The sequence below is a fragment of the Saccoglossus kowalevskii genome, chromosome 3 (assembly GCF_978046115.1).
Source record: "Saccoglossus kowalevskii chromosome 3, keSacKowa6.1, whole genome shotgun sequence".
NCBI lineage: Eukaryota > Metazoa > Hemichordata > Enteropneusta > Harrimaniidae > Saccoglossus > Saccoglossus kowalevskii.
Window position 1 is genome coordinate 9,581,257 of NC_140643.1, and position 17,014 is coordinate 9,598,270.

Genomic DNA, 17,014 nt, shown 5'->3' on the forward strand with positions numbered 1-17,014 from the left:
GACACATACAGGGTCAATGACCTTCACGGGGAATATCATGCACGTGACACTTGTCGGGTTTTATTGTATTTACAAAAGTAAAATTATTGTAATTTTCTTTTTAATGATAAAGAACATTAATGAAATATATAGGTCACCAATCTCAGTTCTGAGTAAATCAATCAATAAAATACCGTGAAAATAGCATGCGTTGTCTGTCTTCGAGCATTTTCTTCCATTTTTTCCTTAGCAAGCATATCTAAACAAGACAAGTAACCTGTAGAATACTGTGTGGGTAATTTTTTTTATATTGATTTTTTTGTTGCATTTGCAGCAAATAGTTACCAAACAATGAGAAATCTATAGGATTGAATATATCCCACAGCTGGCTTCACATGCATTGTTCATATTTCATATGGTGCTTACACCAGGATTTAATTACAGCACCTAGGCGGTATGTGGTTACAGCTTAATGTTCGAGTAATCGCAAGAAATTGACATGACAATAGAAATTCATTAAAGACTGCCACTCCCATGCAATTAACAGCGAGTGAAATTCCTGGGATTGAAACATATATTTTGAAGTCACTGATGTAGGCAACGAATAACTGCAAGTTGACATAAAGACGAGGTAGTTTATTTAATCAGTGGTCAACTAGAGGCTGAAATTATAATTAATTTGTTTATTTCAATTTCTCCTGACGTCAAATAGAATACACTGGTGAAACACGGTAGTAACTGTGGGTGAAAGGATGTTTTGGGGTGTAGTTTACATTGTATATGGAGTGGTAGGGTCGGGTGTAATGTGTTCATTTCCAACTATTATGAAGTCACGTAGTATTTCACTTAATTTATTTTTGCTGACATGTTTTCAAGCATTACATGTGAATCTAATTTTCACTGCGCTGTGTCTCAATATAGTATGAGGGAAATGGCATATTCACTGAAATTTATTTCAGGGGAAAAATGTTTTCAGTGATAATGAAGTATTATGACAGATACCCTCCCCGTGGCTTTCATTGCGTATGGAAGTTATTTTCACGAGTGATGCGGTGTATCCTGCTGCCGTACTTTCACGAGCGAAGCCACGGGGAGGGTGTGGGGTTCTGTTATTATACACATGTCCCATATTTGATTATTTCATATTAAAAAAAGAACGTGCAACAAACCGGGATAGAAATTTAGATCGGGGAACCCAATTGCCCATTAATATGCTCCAAGACAGTGCTGCGACCTAGCAACGCTTGTCAGTGTAGAACGCGTGTCGCTGTACGTGTGAAAATAAAATAATCAGACGTCTAATTTAAGTCATTGTCCGAATAAATAACTCGTGGATGTTTAAGCGCGGTGGTCGTAGCACAGCGCGTGTTCGAATTTCATGTAAATAAACAATGTATTTTACACGCGTTGTATACGTCGCTGTGAGTCCCATATCGAACAGGACGCGACACGACGACTGTCGCCCTTTAGTTGGGACCACGACAGAACCAGAACTTAAACTGGGCGACTACGATACACGGTTGATGTTGAAGTTAAAAGTTCCTCGACAGATCTGTACATTGGCAAACATGCCGTGCAACTGCGGTACTCTACTGACGGAATGACTTTCGTTGAAATCGGTCGTCGCTGACTCGTGAGCTGCACACTACAACCTCGTTTGGGATGTTGCTTGCTTGTCGTGGATAGACTGAGTTTTGGTTACCGGTTAAATTTTGCTAATTTGGCGTTGGTAATCTTTATTTGGAACTGAGTAACGCCGCAACGTCGCCAGCAGAAACCTCATGGTATATCGATGTTGATGGTTGCGGCTCCATATTAATCGGAGATTTTACTGCGGGTCCAGGCAGCGGGTGGATCTTCCGAGAGCCCTTAAAGATTTATAAAACTCAGATTCCAGGTGGTCAACAAACATTAAGTTCTCCCAATCCTAGTATTCTATGTGATGTACATCTAACATGCCAAAAATGCTGGTGAACGATTTGAACCTGACAAAAGTACTTGAAATAGATACCAGGAAGGGGAGGGGGGTAAAAGAAAAGTTATATAACATTTTTATTAAAATACACAAGTTTGTCCAACTCCCTGTGATACAACACCTCAGACATAGCTCATTGTACTCGGCTGGAGTGTGGGCAAAAAGTTACTATTTGAATTTTTGATATCTTTTTTCATTAATGAGAAAGTTGACCCCGAAGTTAGAGTAACTGTTCAGCAGGAATGGCTTTTTAACTCTTCTGTGATTTTTTTTTGGCTTGGCTGATTTTGTCACGGTTCATACTTGACAGGCAGGTCGTACCATCACTAATTGGAAAAACAATCCTGACCCACCGCTACCATGGCAACAGCCAAAAGTCTTGTAATAGCAGTGCCCAAGTGGTAAGAGATCACCGGCGCCGACATTGTTACCACTGTCAACGGAATCCCAACGCTGCTTTGAACTTTGAATAAAATGTAAATGCTGCTTCCAATCTAGAAAATACTATCGCAAAACGATTGGAAATTATACATTTAACGGCTGAATACGTCCTAACAATAAAATAAAGTGACTTCTAATGACTGCCATGTTATTTTGCAAACCTCGTATAAGGTGCCCGGTTTTAGTTATAAACAGACGTTAGCTTCACGTTCATGTCCCTTCCATGATAACAGCCGAAAACATATTGCTTGTTTTTTACCGGTTTTCATTGGCAACCGAAGTATTTTTATTTTGTAAACAAATTTTCGTCTGCTATTTTTATTCAGTTCAAATCGTTCAGCAACATTTTTGGCATATTAGGTGTACATCACATGGAATACTACGATTGAGAGAACTTGATGTATGTTGACTGATTTTTATCATAGTACGAAGTACCAGGAAGTTACTCAGTTCCAAATAAAGATTACCAACGTCAAATGAGCAACATTTGACTGGTAATCAAGATTCATGTAATCCATGGCTAACAAGCAACATCACAAGCGAAGTTGTAGCATGCAGTAAGTCATCCCGTCAGTGGAGTACCGCAGTAACACGGCATGTTTGCCATCAGCCATTGTATTCAAACGAATCACGTGGTGTGCCGTTCTCGTTCAAACCCGGGATTCGATCAATAGGAGAGTCCCATTAAAAAAACACATTGCAAATCATGCAAGTTCAACATTTTCAAACCAATATACTAAAACAGAAATACTCAGAGATGTAAATGAAGGATAGATATTACTTTTCACTATACACATCTCTGTTGATACTATCCCTCACATATTGTACTCCCAATTACTCCTGCGTAAAATGGACTAGCCTCTTCTTGTTGACATTCAGACTAAAATCACGTGACAGGCTGTTAAAATTGGCTGTTGCATACTCTTTCGCCGGTCTGGAAAATGTGTTTAATTAACTCGCATTCAAGCAACAATGCAGATTTCCCAGTGGGAGTGAGACTATTCAAACTCTGCCACTAAAAAATAGGGGTGTTTTCAGCAAAAAACGAATAACCCTGGAATACACACAATATACTGAATTTCGGAACAAATCGTGCATTACTTACAGCAGCAGAATACCACAGAAATATCAGACGAAACATGAAAACACTATATATTGTATTTCAGCCTGAACCCTCTATATTGCAATTCAAGGAATTAACCCCATATGTGCATCCATTTCCCACCTTGGTATCATCCACCCCTGAAAACAAACTCTTAATACCACGCTGAAGCGTTTGGTAAAAATATAGTTCGGTGAAACATGTCAAAAAAGGGATATACCGGGGGTGGGATATATAAGGTTAATTCTACAATCTTGAATTTAATTCAATTAAACTCAATCAAAACGCCTCTATACAGAGTTACAATTTATGAAGGGTCTATTAGTACTTAATTTTACTTTTTTATAAAAATGAATGCTTACTGTATTCATGACGGGATTGGTTACATTGTTTTGTCAAAATTCACCCCGAAGACATATATAGTTTTTTTTGGCAAGTGAGTCTGAAAGTGGTCGTGTCACATGACTTTATACCACAACAAAAATAAATAGCTGATTCAGTAGAAAAGAAACATTGAAAAACAATACACATGCGCGTGTAAAAAAAAACGTATTACGAATGAGCAAAGAGAATGGCGTACCTGGCACGAAAGCAAAGGTCGTATTCCGAAAAGGCGATGGTCGTCGCGCCGCGCATGTGCGACATTTGTGTTGATAAACATTGATTTTCCCACAATCCAATGCGTTTTCTAATGGAAATCACGAGTACGAGTTTTGCCCCGAGCGTGTCTCGCACTAACTACCGCCGGTAACGTCTCAATTAGTACCCGTGATCTGCGCAACAGTCAAAGTCGCAATCTTTGTTTATACTCAGACTAGTAATACAATTACAAGTCTGAGGTTTATATGAGACCCATATATCTCGCGCATGCGTGTCGCGACGAAGGATGTTGACAGCGAAGACACACCGTGTCGGCTGACAAACTTTCGCTACCGAGATTGTGGTTATCGCATTCCCCGGATTCGGACCAGTAAATTGAAACTCATAGTGTCGATGGGTCCTTGAGATTTGTGGATTTCGACATGCCGTAACTGTTGAAGCGAGCCGTCTGTGTTCGATGTGGGAGCGGTAAGCTACAGCTTAGTCCCTCAACAAAAATACACAGCAACAAAAGCAAATGTTGTTAATAGGGACAACACTTGAACACACCATGGAGCTATTTTTTTAGCTCCATGAACACACTCAAACAAGCAAACACAGATTATGTTACTCACAAAAGATTATGAAAAATTATGGAAAGAAAGCTTAAATTCTCCTCACAGTAAAAATGGTAAAGATGGCAATAAAATGAGAACATATAAAATGTTTAAATCGTTTTTGAAAATAGAAACTTACCTACATTATAACTACGCCGACGATATACTACTCGGTACTTACCCCACAATTTTGGGGTGCGTTTATCTGTTAATCCCCACCATAGGTGTGAAAAAGTTGCGTTGGATTGGGCACTGAACAAATAATCACTGATAGCATAGTTCAGAGACTTTATCAAGTTACGTAACTTTAGTCCATCCCAGCGTTGTGTGCTCTAAGTTTCCAATGAAATATATTTCGAGATTGTTTCATTATTTTTGCAGGCAATTAAAATATTACAAGGTTTAATCATGAACGAAATACTTGCCAAACTGTTGCTTTGACATTGGTCGGCACGGAAAAACAGAAACAGGAAGATATTCTTGTTCTTGTTTACGCATAGCATGCGCATCGGAACGTGTCACGGCATCGGGGTATCAGTGAGTGGTTACAACATAAATAACGCATTACTATACAACTTGGCACACAAGTTTCATTCGGAAACAACGCTATTTTTATTCCAATGAAAAGTTTAGTATCTGATATTGCTACTAATCCGATATTAGTAGTGGTCTGAGATTGCACAAACCTAACTTTTTTAACCGCACTTCTGTAACACGCTGTTAGTCACTGACAGGGTTAACTGTCTGTTTGAAAGTTTAATGTACACACAAAATACGAGTCGTAAAATACATGCCTGAATGAGGTATGACATCGTATGAGCTGATCTGAACGTAGTTATAGAGCGTTATACCACACAGGAAGCTGTAACGGCAGCTTCAAACATCGTCTATGCATCACCATACTGCTAGCGCACCCTCTTTTCGGCGGTGACAATCTTGTCACAATCAAGAACGCTGATGGCCTGCGGCATTATGTTGTTTCGCAGTGTATAGAGAACTGCGGTCTAATATTATATCTCTCATGGTATATAACTTGGGCCATTAGATCACTAATAAATTTAAATAAATTAGTTGTCCGAATTATTAGTAACACGGCAGAGTTGTATTTATAACCATAGAATAGCTCGTCTATGCTAAAACCATCAAAACAGTATTACATCATACCATGTCATTCCCATAACTTCAAGCAACCCAAGTTCGAGCATAAAGGCTTCACCACTATGTTATATGCGATCTCGTCCACGGATTGGCAGCATTTTGTAACGCAAAGAATGACCGAAATTACAGCTATTTTTTTTACCATTTTTATCTTTGTCGACAGCAGCATTTCAGCAATTCTGGGCTATTGGTTAAAATCAGCAGGGAGGCACCTTGCATCTTCTATGAAGGCGCGGCATTGCACGTTTTTATTATCTGTGATTTATTAGAGAATTAGTGATAATAGTACTAACATTTATCAAGCACGAGTGAAAGTGCTGGCTTATCTTTAAAAAAAGGTACGATCCAGTATATTTTTCATAACGTTGCCACAGTCGTAGCATCCATCCTATTTGCCAGCTATCCCGCTCATAGATAATATGGTCCGTTTTCGTAACTTATGTGAGTTGTTTAAAATAGACATATTATGTAAGGATCCTTGGAGCAAAGCGTTATTAATCACGAGATTTAAGAAATTCTGCATTGGAAACATTTTAGTTGCTAAGCCCATTCTATCGACATGAATACTATGACATTGAGATGGTATATATCAGGTGACAACATCAGAATAAAGAAATAGATTCGGGTTGCGTCAATGCATAACAATTTCTTGATTCCAACAAGGCTATGAATTGATTATCTACCTCTCGATAACTGTATTCCCTCCTGAAGTGTAGCCTGCGCCCATATGGACTACTACATCCCGGGCAGTGATATAATAAAATCCAGTCGAATGAAATTAAATTTTGGGTAATTGTGTCAGACCTATATTAACTACAATCACTTTGGAACTCGCATAGATAAGTCCCGTCAAGGAAATCGGCCATACGTGATCTATAAACGGGAGTGAAAAAAGTGTGAAAATGGCACTCAATGAGAATGAGAATGAATAGAATAAGCATGCATTTATTCACAGTTTGGCTACTTCCCTTTTCTTAATAAAAGCCTCAGTAATTATTAGAACTAAGATTGTTATTACGGTAGCAGTGACAGTACTCGGTGACACCATGTGTTTGTATGTCACATACAGTATACATAAAATCTGAAGTGTACACAACCGAATGAAGTAAAACAAAAATCGACGGCAATTCCCGTCGTCTGAGCGTTCGCGCCACTTAACGTTGAAGTTTGCACCGTAAATATTTATGCCTCATACATGTATATCAATCAAAATATGATCGTAGTTAATGAATCTTGTGTGGTGCATAAAATGCACGATCGCAATGAATAAAAAGAACGTTTCAACGAAAATGTGGGATTACGTTCCCGTTGCATATTGAATAACCAGGAACATTTTCGTAGAACTTCGCCACTTGTTTCTTTTTTTGCCGTAAAACGATGTTAATTGATTATTGGATTTTAAAGAAGTGCCCTGAATGCGTTTCTGTTTTAACTGCATGATTCAACCAGACAGCTGTGATCTCATTGATTCAGCCTCAGACCACTAAAGAATTCAGCCAAGTAAATTCGACAATCCTAAAACCTTTATAATGTCATAGACGTCTAAGTTCTCCACAAAAAATACAGTGTTTGGGAAATGAGTAAGGGTTACAAATGTTGTATAGAGAGTGTTTTACAATGTGTATACAACCAACAGGACAGTCTCGTATTCAACTCTGAACACAGCAGAGATTATACAGAGTTAGCTAACCAAGGTCATAACACTGGTGGACAAATATACAAAAATTAGCATATCAATAGGTAACTTACAAGGGGCGCTTTTTTAGGAAAGGTGGTAACATTTTTCGACCGAGTAGGATACTGTCGGCCAATACGTAATGTAACCGAAATAACAATTGTGAGTAAATTTAGGCTTAGAGATCACAATTTAGAAATTGAAAGAAGCAGACAACAACGAACAAAAATTCATGCGAAAAAGCGATTTTGGAAAAAATGTCATACAAATTCAGTTGAGGACGAACAACATTTTATTCTAGATTGTGAGTTTCTCGATAAAGAAAGAGGAGAGCTGTTTCAAGAAATAGGAATTAAAAATAAACTAAATAAAACAGACAATTTCATTAAAATAATGACATGCTTTATACCCCTGGCAAAGTTTCTAAATAAAGCAAAACAGAAATCAGGTATATGATAGCGATCACCTCTACATTGGGAGAATCCTGTAATTAACCTTTTCTATTGAGCTATTAACATCTTTTAATTTTAATTTTATTTTATAGTTTAGCTACTGTATGTTTTTATGATTTGTATTTTATTTACCATACTGCGCCCTAGTAGTGTAATAAAGTTATTATTATTATGTTAATCGTCTTTGTACAACGTAACAGGAATCACCATTAGCCATTTCAAACATTTCAATACTAGTGCAAACTCAGTCAATTAAAAGAGAACTACTCCGTGGACACTCATTGGATTTCTTTACTTTTTTTCAGTGATTGTAGATATGGCATAAATAAGTCTTCAGGATGTTTTTTAAATAATTTACGAATTCTAGTAATTTTACTGCCCAAATGTAAAAACGCACATCACAGACTTGTACAACAAACCAGTAAGGTTACACAAAATCGTTTTGAATATATTTTTCTAGTGTTTCAATCTGCAATTTTTAATAAACACATTTTGAATAGACTGTTTAATTTCTTCACAATACTGATTAAAAGTCCAAATAACAGATTTATCTAGTTCTTTCATAAAATATTTAGATTGAAGTGATTTAGAACGACTCGTCTGGGAATATAATTAAATGTATTTTACATTCTGTGATTTTTTGAGCTGGGCCATTCTTTCGTACGCAGGTCACACCTTCACTTTAGCCGGGTGGTTAAATCACTGCCTCACAATGATCAATGAAGTTCAAAAACAGTTTATCATAAAACCTACTTCTTTGAAGATTTAAGACGAGATTTCCTGCGTTTATTATTGTGTAAATAATATTACAGGTAAGGTACAACAGTAGCATGGTATATGCGAAGGTCACATAATATAGAGGGAGGTCACATAATATAGAGGGAGGTCACATAATATAGAGGGAGGTCACATAATATAGAGGGGGATAAGTAAAAGTAATGCTGGATGTTTACTGCACAGTTAGAAGTCTTTTTGGATTTTCAATCATCATTGTATTAACATCATCCTGTGTCAGTCCTCGTTTCAGCATAAATGGTACAATATTCTTCAACAGGTATTCATACCCCTCCCCTCCATATTTAACAAGACGTGTCTTGAATGCAATGTCATGAGACATAACAACCTACAGAGAACAATGTATGAATGGTTTGATTACAATTTGCGTGAATACCGCACATGAATGAAATGATTACATGCCTGTTAAAAGTGGAGCATCACCTACCTGTTTTAGAAACCCATAATCCCTTAATTCACGGATCATGTGACACCGAGTAAAATCGCTTGGATAATCCAAACCATGTGACAGTGCATGCACCATGGAACAACCCCAACCAAACTGATCAAACTCTAATATGCATCCTTTTTTTGCCAACTCAATCATCGCTTGTATGGAGATGACTCCTCTGTCAATGTGACCAATGATAACTCGACTCAGATCTGCACCTTCTGATTTGAGAATGTCCACTATTTGGAATGGAGATTCAGTTGAATATCCTGTGTGATTAAAATTACATTCTCATTAATATCAAGTTAATTACCATGAAACTATGTATTTCAAAAGAAAATTGCATTTATTCACTAAATGTTGTAACTTCAAAGGGTGATACATGGATATATACCCCCATGTTTCTCTGACATACCTGGATGAATGGATATAGGTAACCCAGTTTCTCGTTGTGCTATTGCAGCTGCTTTTAATACTTTAATTTCATTTTCTGCCAGATTGGTAGAACAACCCAATTCTCCAATGATTCCAGCACATATACCACCTTTAAAGAAGTAGTGTAATTAACTATTATGCCAACATTATACCTCATGGTCATCAATACGTGAACAATATTGCTTTATAACTTGTAGGGTAATGATTACTTGTGTCAATAAATATATCAGCCTCCTAGAAATATTGATGTCATTCCAGTTCGGAACTGAACGTCATGAAATATGACAAACACATTACACATAATGAAATTAAAAAAAAACAATATTGCTTACCATCAACTCCCTCATAAACTTCAGAAATTAACTTATCTGAAATTAATTCCACAGTTTGGTGGTCCATATCTGGTGGATGAACCCTTGCAAGATAGTATCCGGTTCCCATGACAACGTTAACCCCTGTAATTTCACTTATTTTCTTCATGGCTATAGGATTGCGGCTCATCCCATCAACACTGCATTCAACTTTTAACAAAAAATATCTGTTAACCATTATACACAAATATTGATTGTTAACTTTTGCCAATACTAAAACATTAGTAGTTCACAGTAATTCAAAATTCTACAGGTTGAACATAGTCAAACCCTTGTGAAAATAGGAAAACCATGTTCAGTTGGTGAATTAGGAAACTTCAAACACAGTCAACCACTGTAAACCATATCTAGTTGGTAAATAATATAAACCATGTCCAATCAGTAAAGAATAACAAACCATGACCAATTAAGTAAACAACAGAAAACCAAAAGCGGTAAATATAAACTGGACGTGATCTATTTATTATTTTAAAAAAATAACTATATAAAGGAACTGATGTACATATAGGATTTGTTATGTATTGAAAATGTATAGAAATGTTACAAAGTAAAAAAAGAATACCTAGATCAACTACCTAGAGTTAGTGTTCCTGGCTATGAAATTTAACACACATCATGCCCTTACAATCATACATCAGTCAGGGACCTGGTTTGTACGAGCATTTATATTAGAATGACTTTTTTCGTGCAGAAAATGTCAGCCCTCCAAGTATGTGCTATTTATGGTGTTAGTATTCGAATAAGAGTCACTGTGACATGGATCATAGACCCTCCAAGTAAAACCACCCTTTTGTGGCACACAAAATTAGTATAGCTATAGCTAGAATTACAGATCGATTGATCTTCTCCACCCTTAAACCTGGTTTTAGATGGCTAGAAAGCAGGATTGGGAGTCCACCTTTTTACCTAAAAACAGCGGAGACACCAATATGCGAGTCATCCCATTGTTAAAACCAATATTAAATTAAAAATCCATATTACGCAATAAGTATAGTCAGGGAATAATTAGGTATGTTGGATTTTAGGATATGTCATTCCTCTACGATGGTTTCAGTATCGACGTGATTGTTAATTGATTCTGATCCCGGACAGATTACGTGCTTTTTTACACTTGCCAAGGATTTTAATCGATATAAATTTGTGTATATGAGAGTACAAAGTAAAATTTACAAAATTATTGGTGTAATAGTGAAGCTATATCCACCTTAACCCACACATATGCTGTCACTCCATTTCACTGCTCCAATATATGGAATATTTAGAATTAGGGTTTCATAGGGGTGTGATCAATTACTTTTTACACACCAATATATGGCAAAATAAAGTTTCTGAAGTTGTGGTCGAGTTTTGTCATATATTTATATGTAACATTTCGAAACATAATATCAAGTAAATTGTTTTGTTTTTCTTACATTGTACAGAAAAAAGAAAAGAATACCTAGTATGTACAGGTAAAGGGAGAAAGAGTTGACATCTAGTGATCGTTCTAGTTAAAAGTATTATTCAAACGCACCCCAATTCTCTTTGATTTTCAATAGTATTCACAGATTTAACATACTGCTTGAGACAATTCATGTTGATACTATTTCCCAATATTTACAACGATAGATTTAGTATGGACCCATCAGGAGAAATGCATTAAATAATATATTGGCATGGTCTTCGACATCACCAAGGATACATTTAATTTAATGATACGTTGGTATGTAATGCGCATGACCAGAATTCTGAAATAAAAACGCAATTCCAGAAGAGATGAAAATAGTCCTCTATTACTTCCTTACAATACGTACATACAGGATCATCAATCATATTCCATGAGTGAAGAAGACGATTTGATTGCAACAATTTTATAATAAGCTTGTATTGAAAATATCTTAATTTGGCATCCATTGTTATCCTGTAAGGAAGTGAGAACACTATTTTCCACGGAATGCTACAGTCAGGAATGTCATGATAATAGTGTTTAATATGCTAAGAGATATAATTTGAACTATACAAATTCAATAAATACGTGTTAATTTTATCACTTGTTAACCATTTGGCGTACAAATCTTTTCATTATTCGGCTTTGTTTTTTTTCCAAGTAGATGGAATGGCTGATACCAAATAATTATACACGTGATGTGTACATAACTTACCAAACTTTACAATAAATTCATCATATTTCATTAATGTACAAGTCTCACCAAATAAATCATTGATAAAGATAATACCAGCATCTATAAATTGTTTCCATACAATAGGGTCCCTGTTGATGGGCACATTCGAATTGTTCCAAATTATTTTCTGCAAAATGTTATCTATTTTATCAATTAGGATACAGTTATATTGCAGCCATGGATAAATAATTTCTTTCAAAAAAGCGATGGGTAATTGGTCGAAAGTAATACGGTATTTTTTTCAAAATTTGCGAAAAAGATTAAAATACCACCAAATTGATCCAGTAATATACACTACAGAAAGATTTTGTATTACAATAAAGTCTCGGCATTGAATTCTCTTAAATTGGTTAGGTTGAGGCCACCTTTATCACATGGTTTGTAGACATCGTCTTTTTTAACCCAATCACGTTCACCTCCCTATAAAAACCGGAAAACTATATTATCATGTTTGTTTTTTTTAAAAAAAAAGCTGCGTCCGGGGAGGGAAGAGACATAAACAAATTGCGAAATCGCCGAAGACTTTATAATCATTATTTTACCATATACCGCCAGACCAATGCCCTTCCATGGCTGCAACAACTTTCTCACTTTTTCAATGCGATAATTAAAATGTAGTTATTTGTGAATAATCACCAGGAAGATGTACCAAGAACATCAACAGAACCGTCAGCCCAGGTTACAGTATGAGATGTTTCAATTGTAAAGTTTGTATTTTTATAGACCCCTGCCTCACGACTTTTATCATAATTTGGTTTCAACCCAGGAATAATTGCAAAATTAGACAAAATACTTAGCAACAAGTTAAGTGATTCACGGGAAGGATACGTTGGGAAATTGGTGTCATCCGCATATTGAGAGATCTTATTCTCTATGGGACCTGTATATAAACCTTTAATTTTGTCACAGCGTCTCACTCTATTGGCCAAAAGCTCAACACAAATAATAAACAAGTAAGGTGGCATGGGGCAACCCTGTCTAACACCAAACTGCATTGAAATATTACCATTATTGAATATACGGCTACTAATATCCGGTACACGAGTGTCACCCAGGTTACAAATGATTGACCAAAATTAAAATATTCTAAACTATTTATAATTAAATCCCATCTTAACTTATCAAATGCTTTTTCAAAATCAGCTTTAAGAACCAATCCCGGTTCATCATGTTTTCATACGTATCAATAATTTCCATCAACCTTCGAATATTGTGTGCAATAAATCGACTATGAATGAACACAGTTTGGTCTTCATTAATTATATCTGAGATCACATGTTTCACACGAGGAGAAGGACATCACAGCACAAAAGAGTTAGTGGGCATCCTTTTTGAGAAGCAAAGTTAGTAGCCCGGTTTTTTGTGACGATGGCAGTTGAATGCATTCATATGAATACTCAAAACAAAGCATGTTGGGGCTAACTGTGTAAAAACACTTATAAACTTCCACCGGAATACCATCTAAACCTGTGATTTCCCAGGTGGAAAAGAATTTATTGCATTACGTAACTCGGACACTGTGATCATACCCTCATGACTTTTTCGATTCACTAACAAAATTGTAATTTACGGGGAAAACATCACCATAATCTTTCTAAGATGGTTCAACTTCTCCATCCAAAGAATATAATTTGTGAGTGATAATTTGTTTAGATTTCGAGAACAATTCCTTTGAATAAAATTAAAAAAAATACTTAGTTGGCCGTTCCCAGCTAACATCCAGCGTGCTTTCGCACGGATAATGAGACCAGCTGTTTTCATTGAATAATATGATTGTAGTTCATCCTGTTTTATTGCGAGTTCTTTCAAACTGACGATGTTAGGGATATCTACCAAGTCAATTAAATTTTGTAATTTATTGATTTCGTCAAGGAGTTTCTTTTCCTTTTGTTTATATTACTTACATTTATATGAACTGCAATTATGCAATGACCTCTAAATGCACATTTAAAAGCATCCCAAACATTGTGTGGAGTCAAGGTCCCAATATTAACTTCAAAAAATTCCGTAACAAATTGCTTCGACTGGTTGAGAAATTCACTGTCACTCAAAAGTGAAGTATTAAAGTGCCAATACCCTACTAGTTTCAATACCGACAGATATCAAACAATGGTTAGAACGGAACCGTTCACCTATAGTTGCCATAGTAACCTTTGCTACAAAGGAGAAATGGATCAAAATATAATCAATTCGACTAGCTCTTGTTCCCCTTCGCCAGGAATCTGATTGCGTAATCGCCAAACGTCCGTTGCATCCCAAGTGGACATTAAATTAATTATTAATACTATCTCGTGATTTGGGGTGATAATTATGTAAATTAGTACCCGCTCTGTCAATAGATTCATTTAACATGGTATTAAAATCCTCACAGACAATTACTTCTAAAGTATGTTCACAAAGCTCACTAAGATTTGAGTTAGCACTATAAAAAAGGGCTTTCTACATTAGGTCTATATAAACACAACAAAACGAACTGAATCAACTGTTATGTCGACCATAATCCACTGACCATCTGTATTAAGTAAATTGTTAAGTTGGCAAACATAAACTAAAGCTGGTTAGTTTGCTGACATCACAGTTGAACAGCACATTTATAAACATTAGCGAGCCCTGTACAGTTTATAAACATTGGCGAGCCCTGTACAGTTTATAAACATTGGCGAGCCCTGTACAGTTTATAAACATTGGCGAGCCCTGTACAGTTTATAAACATTGGCGAGCCCTGTACAGTTTATAAACATTGGCGAGCCCTGTACAGTTTATAAACATTGGCGAGCCCTGCACAGTTTATAAACATTGGCGAGCCCTGCACAGTTTATAAACATTGGCGAGCCCTGTACAGTTTATAAACATTGGCGAGCCCTGCACAGTTTATAAACATTGGCGAGCCCTGTACAGTTTATAAACATTGGCGAGCCCTGCACAGTTTATAAACATTGGCGAGCCCTGTACAGTTTATAAACATTGGCGAGCCCTGTACAGTTTATAAACATTGGCGAGCCCTGTACAGTTTATAAACATTGGCGAGCCCTGCACAGTTTATAAACATTGGCGAGCCCTGTACAGTTTATAAACATTGGCGAGCCCTGTACAGTTTATAAACATTGGCGAGCCCTGCACAGTTTATAAACATTGGCGAGCCCTGTACAGTTTATAAACATTGGCGAGCCCTGTACAGTTTATAAACATTGGCGAGCCCTGCACAGTTTATAAACATTGGCGAGCCCTGTACAGTTTATAAACATTGGCGAGCCCTGCACAGTTTATAAACATTGGCGAGCCCTGCACAGTTTATAAACATTGGCGAGCCCTGCACAGTTTATAAACATTGGCGAGCCCTGCACAGTTTATAAACATTGGCGAGCCCTGTACAGTTTATAAACATTGGCGAGCCCTGCACAGTTTATAAACATTGGCGAGCCCTGTACAGTTTATAAACATTGGCGAGCCCTGCACAGTTTATAAACATTGGCGAGCCCTGTACAGTTTATAAACATTGGCGAGCCCTGTACAGTTTATAAACATTGGCGAGCCCTGCACAGTTTATAAACATTGGCGAGCCCTGTACAGTTTATAAACATTGGCGAGCCCTGCACAGTTTATAAACATTGGCGAGCCCTGTACAGTTTATAAACATTGGCGAGCCCTGTACAGTTTATAAACATTGGCGAGCCCTGTACAGTTTATAAACATTGGCGAGCCCTGCACAGTTTATAAACATTGGCGAGCCCTGCACAGTTTATAAACATTGGCGAGCCCTGTACAGTTTATAAACATTGGCGAGCCCTGTACAGTTTATAAACATTGGCGAGCCCTGTACAGTTTATAAACATTAGCGAGCCCTGTACAGTTTATAAACATTGGCGAGCCCTGTACAGTTTATAAACATTGGCGAGCCCTGTACAGTTTATAAACATTGGCGAGCCCTGCACAGTTTATAAACATTGGCGAGCCCTGCACAGTTTATAAACATTGGCGAGCCCTGTACAGTTTATAAACATTGGCGAGCCCTGCACAGTTTATAAACATTGGCGAGCCCTGCACAGTTTATAAACATTGGCGAGCCCTGCACAGTTTATAAACATTGGCGAGCCCTGCACAGTTTATAAACATTGGCGAGCCCTGTACAGTTTATAAACATTGGCGAGCCCTGCACAGTTTATAAACATTGGCGAGCCCTGCACAGTTTATAAACATTGGCGAGCCCTGTACAGTTTATAAACATTGGCGAGCCCTGCACAGTTTATAAACATTGGCGAGCCCTGTACAGTTTATAAACATTGGCGAGCCCTGTACAGTTTATAAACATTGGCGAGCCCTGTACAGTTTATAAACATTGGCGAGCCCTGTACAGTTTATAAACATTGGCGAGCCCTGTACAGTTTATAAACATTGGCGAGCCCTGTACAGTTTATAAACATTGGCGAGCCCTGTACAGTTTGCTAACATTGGCGAGCCCTGCACAGTTTATAAACATTGGCGAGCCCTGTACAGTTTATAAACATTGGCGAGCCCTGTACAGTTTATAAACATTGGCGAGCCCTGTACAGTTTATAAACATTGGCGAGCCCTGTACAGTTTATAAACATTGGCGAGCCCTGCACAGTTTATAAACATTGGCGAGCCCTGCACAGTTTATAAACATTGGCGAGCCCTGTACAGTTTATAAACATTGGCGAGCCCTGCACAGTTTATAAACATTGGCGAGCCCTGCACAGTTTATAAACATTGGCGAGCCCTGTACAGTTTATAAACATTGGCGAGCCCTGCACAGTTTATAAACATTGGCGAGCCCTGCACAGTTTATAAACATTGGCGAGCCCTGTACAGTTTATAAACATTG

General features: G+C 37.2%; 1 protein-coding gene across 1 annotated transcript in view; it reads right to left on the bottom strand.

Moving 5' to 3' along the window:
- Nucleotides 1–8,742: 8,742 nt before the first annotated feature.
- LOC100371741 (N-acetyltaurine hydrolase-like) overlaps nt 8,743–17,014 on the bottom strand; it is a 73,619-nt gene continuing 65,347 nt past the window's right edge. Inside the window, exons 4-7 of the mRNA XM_002739009.2 lie at nt 9,971–10,159; nt 9,619–9,747; nt 9,201–9,472; nt 8,743–9,101 (exon numbers count right to left, since the gene is read on the bottom strand). Coding sequence (XP_002739055.2) covers nt 8,928–9,101; nt 9,201–9,472; nt 9,619–9,747; nt 9,971–10,159 — 764 coding nt within the window. The 3' untranslated portion in view covers nt 8,743–8,927. The remainder of the gene's footprint in view (nt 9,102–9,200; nt 9,473–9,618; nt 9,748–9,970; nt 10,160–17,014) is intronic.